Source organism: Gymnoscopelus braueri (genome assembly GCF_963280865.1).
Source record: "Gymnoscopelus braueri genome assembly, chromosome: 18".
NCBI lineage: Eukaryota > Metazoa > Chordata > Actinopteri > Myctophiformes > Myctophidae > Gymnoscopelus > Gymnoscopelus braueri.
The window spans coordinates 9016471-9026270 of NC_137618.1; the positions used below are offsets into that span (position 1 = coordinate 9016471).

General features: G+C 48.4%; 1 protein-coding gene across 2 annotated transcripts in view; it reads left to right on the plus strand.

The window, feature by feature from the left end:
• ttn.1 (titin, tandem duplicate 1) overlaps positions 1-9800 on the plus strand; it is a 91947-nt gene that overhangs the window by 37177 nt on the left and 44970 nt on the right. For both annotated transcript variants that reach the window (XM_080456806.1, XM_080456805.1), the window contains exons 67-80: positions 132-452; positions 787-1071; positions 1292-1600; positions 1778-1941; positions 2105-2372; positions 2518-2793; positions 2931-3227; positions 3529-3831; positions 4258-4557; positions 4869-5156; positions 5485-5787; positions 5911-8580; positions 8765-9352; positions 9498-9800. In XM_080456806.1, coding sequence (XP_080312932.1) covers positions 132-452; positions 787-1071; positions 1292-1600; positions 1778-1941; positions 2105-2372; positions 2518-2793; positions 2931-3227; positions 3529-3831; positions 4258-4557; positions 4869-5156; positions 5485-5787; positions 5911-8580; positions 8765-9352; positions 9498-9800 — 6675 coding nt within the window. The remainder of the gene's footprint in view (positions 1-131; positions 453-786; positions 1072-1291; positions 1601-1777; positions 1942-2104; positions 2373-2517; positions 2794-2930; positions 3228-3528; positions 3832-4257; positions 4558-4868; positions 5157-5484; positions 5788-5910; positions 8581-8764; positions 9353-9497) is intronic.

Sequence of the window (9800 nt, forward strand, 5' to 3'; positions counted from 1 at the left end):
TCAAGTCAATTGTATTTGTAGAGCATGTTTAAAAACAACCAATGTTGATCAAAGTCCTGCACAGCATACACATATAAAATCTACAATCTATGAATAAAATTAAAATTAAAACCTTTGTTTTCTCTTCACAGAGCCCCCGGCTCCCCCCACCAACATGAAGGTCCTGGACAGCACCAAGACCTCCATCACGATGGGCTGGACCAAGCCTGTGTCTGACGGAGGAGCTCCCCTCATCGGCTACGTGGTGGAGATGAGAGTGATGGGAAGCGCTAAGAAGGGAGATGATGGCTGGAAGAGGTGCAACGTCGCTGCCCAGCTGGTGGTGTGTGAGTTCACGGTCTCCAGCCTGGACGAGGAGCTGCTATACGAGTTCAGAGTGTCTGCCCAGAACCAGGTGGGACTGAGTTCGCCCTGTGACCTGGGTGCACCCGCCAAGCCCAAGGAGATATTCGGTAAGAAAACATCATAGTGGGATTCTAAGCCTTTTTCAATTCAAGTGTCGCCAATTTACACTGGAAATTCCTTTAGTGTGTTTTAACTCTGAGAGTGTACGAATGGAACCAAATGCACCCACCCGTGTTGATTTGGTACATTTGTATATTTGAAACTATAGGATACCAGGTAATCAATGAGCCTAGCATGTGTGTAAACAACATGCTATCTAAATACAATTTTGTGCATTTGATGCTATTTGATTCTATTTGATACTACATTGAAACATTTAACCTTGCATCTGTCTAAATGACATTCTTAACATGCTGTACCTTAATGTGTGCCGTCAAACAGAGGTCCCAGAGGTTACGCTGGATGCCAACATGAAGGCGGGACTGACGGTGAGGGCTGGATGCCCCATCAGACTGTGTGCCACCATCAGAGGCAGACCTCCTCCCAAGGTCACCTGGAGGAGGATGGGCTTGGACAACGTGGTGAGGAAGGGCAACGTTGACATCATTGATACCATGACGTTCCTGGTCATCCCCGACAGCACCCGCAACGACTCTGGAAAGTACTGCCTGACCGTGAAGAGCGTCGCGGGAGAGAAAGCCGTGTTCGTTACCGTCAAGGTTCTGGGTGAGTGTGTGGATCATCAATATTAATATACAATCAACCAGTTGATAAATATATAATCAATGGTACTGCTCATTATGCAATTCAAGTTTTAAGACAATCAATCAAATCAATGCCGCTATAAATATTCATTGTAGACAAAATAAAATAAGTGTGTATCAAGTTGATTGTATCCAACAGTACCTTCTTAATCTTAATTTCAATGGATTTATTTTTCAAACAGACACCCCGGGACCTGTGCAGAATCTGGAGGCGTCTGACATCACACAGAGCTCCATCATGTTGAACTGGATGCCCCCAGACATTGACGGCGGTAGCGAGATCCTCCACTACACCGTGGAGAAGCGTGAGTTTGATCGCAAGACGTGGGCTACCGTCAAGGCCGAGGTTCCCATCGACTTCGAGCTTCCCTTCAAGGTGACCGGCCTGATGAACGGCTCAGAGTACTACTTCAGAATCCGAGCAGTCAACCAGTACGGTGCTGGAGTACCTGTGGCCACGCCAACCGCCTACGTGGCCTGCGATCCTGTCAGTAAGTATCCCCAAATGCTACAGCAAGTGTCACAAAATACTACAGCACTTCTACCGTACAGTATGTGCATTCATATAACGTATTCTTTTTTATCAGATTAAAGCATCATTTTGTTTATAAGGGGTAGAAATGTGTCTTGGTAAAAAAAACTAAACTAAATACAACTTTGTTTTTCAGGCAAACCTGAGCCTTGCCAGAAGATCGACATTTTGGAGATCACTAAGAACAGTGCTGTGGTGGGCTGGGTGAAACCCATGAGTGATGGAGGAGCCAAGATAGACGGCTATGTGGTGGAGTACCTGGAGGTCAAACCTCCGCCCGAACCACCCAAACCTGTGGAGGTTTGTTGAATCAATATCTAAACTCTGCTGGCTGTAACGTTTCAGAAACAGACAGTTAAAATAAACATAAGTCACATACATGTGCACTAACTGACTAAAAATGTAAATTGATTACTTACAGTATAATTGAATGTAAACATTAAATCGATAATCTCTATTAAAGGTTCCTGAAGGAGAGGAGGCACCTCCTCCACCTCCTCCTGCCCCAGAGCCAGAAGAAGAAGAGGAAGAAGAGGACGAGGACGAGGACGATGAGAAGAAGAAGGTGGTTGAGGCCTGGAACACCTACACCACGGTGAAGGGCCTCAGCGTTTCCATCAGTGGACTGAAGGAAGGAAAGAGATACAAGTTCAGAGTGGCTGCCAAGAACATTATGGGGCTCAGTCTGTTCACTCAGACCAAAGAGGCCTCCGAGATCAAAGAACAGACATGTAAGTTCAATCATTGCCCCACTAATATTCACTATGAGATGGCACCATTTCTGTGCCATCTCTGTAGTTTACAAACCATAGCCTTTCTCTTCCATGCTGAGATAGAAACCATTGTTCTTGCATTAATAATTTTATTTGTCAACAGTGGAACCAAAGATCATCATGGCAGAGACCACCGGTGCCAAAGCTGGAGCCAAGCTGAGGGTGGAGGCCCTGATTTCTGGAAAACCTGCTCCCACCTGCAAGTGGATGCGTGGGGAGACTCCTGTGGTTTCCTCCAGCCGCCTGGCCGTCCACAAGTCAGGAAACATGTGTGTCCTTATCATCAAAGATGTAACAAGGACGGACACTGGAGACTACACCCTGGTGGCTGAAAACAGCGGTGGCAAGGTGGAACAGACCATCAAGATCATCATCAAAGGTCTGCATTACAAAACATAACAAACTTAGTATGATAATTTATGTCCAAAACTGTTATTTTTCAGAAAATAGAAAAATAAATGTGGAGCAGGGGGTGGCACACTCATTTATTGATGTTTTTCTTGTATTGTGTGACAGACATCCCTGGGCCTCCAGAAGGTCCCATTGAGATCAGCGACATTGACTCAGACGCCTGCACTCTGGCATGGAACAAACCGCTGGAGGATGGAGGCAGTCCCATCACCAACTACGTGGTGGAGAAATCTGACCTGTCCAGAGGGGACTGGGTCACTGCCGTCTCCTCTAATAAGTGCGGCTGCAGACTGGGCAAACTCATCCCAGGAAAGGAGTACATCTTCCGCATCCGCGCTGAGAACCGATTCGGAATCTCCGATCCCGCCCAGTCCGACCGCATGGTTGCCAAGTTCCCCTTCGGTTGGTTTCAAATAATTATATCTCTATCTAGTGATTGTTAGAATCATATCTACAGTATATCCAGCAATAGAATTATATTTGTATCTTGTGATAGTTATCTAGAATCGCAAATTTAGTAATGGTTACATTTAGAATAATATCTATATCTAGTTAGTTATATCTAGAATTATATCTATATCTAGTAATAGTGTATATAAAGAATCCTATTTAGCTGAAATGATTTATTTTCATATATACGTATGGTATAACATGGTATAATTCAATGTTGTCCTAAAGATAAATATATAACTTTTATCCACAGAACTTCCTGGCGAGCCCCTCAACTGCCGTATCAACAAGTGCAACAAAGACTGTATGTTTGTGGCGTGGGACACGCCCGAGAGTGACGGCGGCAGTCCCATCACCGGCTACTACATCGAGAGGAAGGAGAGGAACAGCCTGCTGTGGGTGAAGGCCAACGACACGGTGGTCCGCTCCACGGAGTACCCATGTGCCGGCCTGATCGAGGGTCTGGAGTACACCTTCAGAGTGTCTGCCATCAACCGTGCCGGACAGGGCAAAGCCAGCAAGAAGACAGACTTTGTCACCGCCAGGTGTCCCATTGGTATGTTAGCATTTAAAACCCCCACTTAAAACCTCTATACCTGAGTTTGCATCTGTACTTGGTACGCTCTTTTCTTTCACTCTACACCAGATCTCTGTAAAATCAAAGACATGTACATTTATAGCATAAAAAGTAACAGGTATGTACATGCGGTTAGACGTAGGTACGGTGCAGGTAAAACAGTTTCAATGTTTCAAGGGTTTTCTGGTCATAAATCCTTGTACTTAGTGCTGCCTCAATGTTGTGGATATAATAATGATAATGATAATAATAATAATTGCACAAAAAAGGACTACAAACACACCTTTAGTAGTTGAAGGTATTGTCTAATGAGGCTTTTTAACATTCTGGTGTTACACCAGAATGTTAATAGGTAAACCATGTTCCCGCGGGATCAATAAAGGTCTAATATATCTATTCTTTCAGACACCCCGGGTAAACCCGACATCCTGGACGTCACTAAGAACAGTGTGATGCTGGTGTGGACCAAACCCAAGAACGACGGTGGCAGTAAGATCATTGGCTACTACGTGGAGAGCATGAGGGTCCCGAGTGACGTGTGGCTTCGCTGCAACACCAGCAGTCAAAACTGTCCTAGGGAGGAGTACACGGTGACAGGACTGGAGCGAGAACTGACTTACCAGTTCAGAGTGATCGCCAAGACCGCGGTCAACGTCAGCAAACCCTCTGAACCCACTGACCCTGTGCTGGTCCAGGCTGAGAGTGGTGAGATTATTATTATTATTATTGGAAGGAAGTTCTGTAGGATTTTGTTCATCTCAGTTGTAGCCTGTTGTAGGGGTGCAAAAGTGAATTGATTTCATCGGTTATAATAAATTATCAATAATTGATCAAATACTTGCAGCCCCAATCATATCAGCTGCACATTCACAATATTGGTTGCCTCTATAACCTTTTGTCACATTTCGTCTTGTATGTCTCTCTATTTCTGTAATGAAAAGTAAAACAATAACTTCTGAATCATAACCCATAACAAATGATAACCGTCTGTCACATCTCTTTCCACCTTGCTGCAGTTCCGCCCAGAATTGAGCTCAACGCCAAGATGCAGAAGGGTGTGACACTGAAGGCTGGTGGCACGGTGCTGCTGGAGGCTGACGTGTTTGGTAAACCCATGCCTAAAGTCACCTGGAAGAGAGGAGAGGACAGCCTCAAGTCGGGCGAGGGCCAGGTGGTCATCCAAAAGAGGGAACACTTCTCACTGGAGATGAGCAAGGTCACCAAGGAACACACCGCAACGTACACCATCCTGGCTGAGAACGCCAGCGGATCCAAGACAGCAGAAGTGGAGGTCAAGGTTCTGGGTAAGTAATCCTAACCCTGTTATTATATATCATAATATGTCATTACTGTGATGTATTATTATTATATCAAAGTAAGAGTTAGAAATCTATTCACAGTATTTTTTTATAATTAATTTAATTATTAATTAATTCATGACCATATATGTTCTCTCGGCACTCTATTTATGTGATTATTGACCTTGTTTATTGACTAGAGCTCATGCTTACTGTTATTATTACAGTATATTACAAGTCGTTCTGGGTAAGGGCATCTGCTAAATGTGAATTGTATTTACAGTACAACATGACCTCGCATTCTAAATATTCCCCCTCTCTCGCTCATTCTCAGATGTCCCCGGACCTCCTACTAATGTCAAATGCAATGAGGTGTTTGCCACAAGCATCAAGGTGGCATGGGAACCTCCTCTTCTGGATGGCGGGGCTCCCGTCACCAACTACATCGTGGACAAACGTGAGACCAGCAGAACGGAATGGGCTCAGGCGGCTGGAAAGATCAAAGATGACATCAACGAGTTTGTGGTACAGAGGCTGATCGAGGGCCGTGAGTACCAGCTCCGCATCCGCGCTGAGAACAAGTATGGAGTGGGAGAGGCCTTCGTCACCGACCCTATCGTTGCGAAGAACCCATACGGTAAGTCGCCACAGGAACAGTATAACCCAGAAATAAAAACCGAGTACTTATTCCACCACTGATGATAAACTGAATTTGAGTCAGTCTAAACTAACAAACCAAACCACTGTGTGTCCCTCCCAGATGTCCCTGGTCCATGTGAAGCTCCTTTGATCACCAATATGACCAAGGAGAGCATGACAGTCAGCTGGAAGGAGCCTGCAGATGACGGCAAGTCCACCATCCTGGGCTACATGCTGGAGAAGAAGATGATTAACGACATGAATTGGATCAAGGTCACCAGGTTGCCTGTGACCGAGCGGACAATGGATATCACCGGCCTCACAGAGGGAACCGAGTACACCTTCAGAGTCACTGCCCTCAACAAGGCTGGACTGGGAGAGCCAAGCGAACCATCTGCTGGAACCTACGCCCTGGACCCCATCAACCCTCCCGGTCCAGTGGTGAACCCAAGTGTGACTGACACCACCAGAGAGACCATCTGCCTGGCATGGAGCCCCCCAGCCAGCAACGGAGGCAGCCCCATCCTGGGCTACCTAGTGGAGTGCAAGAGAACCGACAACAAAGACTGGATCCGTTGCAACGTCCCCAAGAACCTGCAGGAGACCAACTACGCCATCCAGAGCCTCATCTTCAAATCCGAGTACCAGTGTCGCATCACAGCCGTCAATAAGGTTGGCTTCGGCGAACCCTGTGAGGTGCCTGGTACACACAAAGTCCAAGATATCGTGGTTCCTCCAGAGGCAGTGCTGAGTGCAGAGTTGAAGGCGGTGTTGGAGCTTCGTAGTGGAGAGACCATGCAACTGTATGCCACCATCAAAGGACGACCCATTCCAAAGGTCACCTGGGCCAAGATGAACTCCAACATCAAGTCACGCCAGGGAATCGTCATCAAGACCACCGACACCGACACCCTTGTGACGGTAGAGGGAGTCAACCGTTACGACGCTGGCAAATACATCATGAGTCTGGACAGTACCTCCGGAATGAAGATGTACACCATCGTTGTCAAGGTTTTCGACACTCCCGGACCACCGGCCAATCTGGAGGTGAAAGAGACAACTAGGGACAGTGCCGCGATCGGATGGGACGTCCCTTTGATGACCGGAGGGTATGACATCACCCACTACATCGTGGAGAAGCGTGATGCAGAGCGGAAGTCCTGGTCCGTGATCTCCAGCAACTGTCCCACAAACATATTTGATGTGAAAGACTTGGAGGCTGGCAGGAGCTACTGCTTCAGAGTGTCTGCTGTCAACGAGCTGGGGGCTGGAGAAACCTGCGAGACCACCGATGCGGTCAAAGCTTCAGAGGAACCAGGTCCTGTGTTGGACTTAAAGACCCTGCTTGTGACCAGGGACTCCTGCACCCTCAGCTGGAAGAAACCCCAGACTGACGGAGGCAGCCGCATCATCTGCTACGTCGTGGAGGTCCTGAACGGAGACGACAAGTACAAGGAGCTGATGAGGTCTAAGAACATGCAGTACAGCGCCAAGGATCTGGTGCATGGCCGAGAGTACAACTACAGAGTCAGAGCTGTCAATGACACCGGAGACGGACCTGACACGGAGCTGACTGTTGTCGCCAAGGACCAGCTCATTTCTCCTTCCTGTGACCTGCGGGACCTGCCCAACATGTGCTACATCGCCAAGGAGGGCAGCACGGTGCGTCTGAAGATCCCCATCATTGGCAAGCCTACGCCCAAGGTGAGCTGGAAGAAGGGAGATGACGTGGACCTGACGGACACCGGCAGGGTGTGTGCCGAGTCCTCGGCCGTCAACACCACCCTCCTCATCAGAGACTGCCAGAGGAGCGATGCCTCCAAGTACATCATCAAACTGATGAACAGCGCTGGAACCAAGGAGTCGGTCATCTTCATCAGGGTTGTGGGTAAGCCTGGCCTTTGTGTTCAGCCCCTCAAGTTTAAGGAAGTGACGGCTGATGCCGCCACGCTGAGGTGGGGCGTTCCCAAAGACGATGGAGGCTCAGAAATCACCAACTACATCCTGGACAAGAGAGACTCCGTCACCAACATGTGGGTGACGGTGTCATCCACCGTGGACACCCACACCGGCTTCAGAGTGACCGGCCTCCATGAGGGAACACAGTACATCTTCAGAGTCGCTGCTGAAAACAAGTACGGCGTCGGGGAAGGACTCAAGTCAGAGGCCCTTATCGCCAAGCATCCCTTCAACAGTCCCGACGCTCCTCCCCCACCACAGATCATGTACATGCGTCATGACTCTGCCTACCTGGCATGGGTGGACCCCAGGAAGACTGGAGGATCCCCCATTACTGGCTACCATGTTGAGTTCAAGGAGAGGAACAGCATGCTGTGGAAGAGGGCCAACCAGGCTGTTCTCTGTTCGAAGGAGTTCCAGGCGCCTGGTCTGAAAGAGGGACTGGAGTACGAGTTCAGGGTGATGGCCTGCAACCTGGCCGGAGTGGGACGACCCAGTGCTCCCACCGACCCGCATGTGGCCCTGGATCCCATTGACCCCCCTGGTAAACCCGACGTGGTCAGCATCACCCGCAGCACCGTCACCCTGCAGTGGACCGAGCCCGAGTCCGACGGCGGCCACAGGCTGACCGGGTACATCGTTGAGAAACGTGACCTGCCTTCCAAGATCTGGGGGAAGGCCAACACGGTGAACGTGGTGGAGCCAGCCTACACCATCAAAGACCTACAGGAGGGCTGCAAGTACGAGTTTAGGATCAGAGCCAAGAACGCCGCTGGAGCCCTCAGCCCACCGTCCGAACAGACTGACACTATCATCTGCAGAGATGAATATGGTAAGTACACCATATGGTACAGTGTCATAATAATAACCATTCATAATAATAATAATTATAACGACGTCGTATTAAGGTTTTGATTGGCACCAATGTAAACAGTATATCAGTATAGCCTTTTTACTCAATGTGCACAAATGTTATACTAGTTGATCTGATGGATGTTTTCTGTGGCGTCCAACAGCGGCACCCACCATCATCATTGACTCCCAGGTGAAGGAGGGTCTAACGGTGCGAGCCGGTGACACCATTGTCATCACTGCCACCAGCATCCAGGGCAAGCCAGCTCCAACTTCCAGCTGGTCTAAAGGAGGAAAAACCTTTAAGCCCTCCGACATTGTCCAAATCGAAACCACAACCACCTCCTCCACCCTGTCCATCAAGTATGCCAGCAGAACAGACTCTGGGGAGTACACCATCACCGCCACCAACCCCTTCGGTGCAAAGGACGAGATTGTTAAGGTGAAGATCTTGGATGTCCCTGCCGCTCCCGGTCCCATCGAGGCAAGTGGCGTCTGTGCAGAGAAGGTGACCCTGACCTGGACGGCTCCATTGGAGGACGGTGGATCTCCTATCAAGTATTACACCCTGGAGAAGAGGGAGACCAGTCGTCTGATGTGGACCATCCTGGAGGAGAAGGTCCTTGACTGTCACTATGTAGCCACCAGGCTCATTCAGGGTAATGAGTACTTCTTCAGAGTCACTGCTGTCAACCAGTACGGAGGCGGCGAGCCATCCCACTCTGAGGCAGTCAAGATGGTGGATAGATACGGTATGTACAGTTAATTTTGCAGTTTGCAAAACTCTCTAAGGCAATAATGATAAAATAAAATAAAAATGCAATATATGAATTATTTATTAGATTTTTCTATGTAAATCATTATCGCTAATATAAATTATGGTTCATGAATGTACAGGTCCTCCTGGGGCGCCGTCCAGACCTGATGTTGAGAACATTGGTGGAGATTGTGCCACCGTGATCTGGAAGAGACCAGCAGATGACGGAGGAAGTGACATCACAGGGTACTGTGTTGAGAAGAAGGAACGGAAGGCTGCAAGATGGGCCAGAGCAGCCAAGAAATCCATTGTTGAGCTTAGCTATGAAGTCCTGGGTCTCACTGAGGGTGTTGAATATGAGTTCCGTGTTCTGGCTGAGAACAGAGCTGGCTTCGGCGAGGCGAGCTCACCATCACTACCAATCACAACTAAAGTTGTTGCTG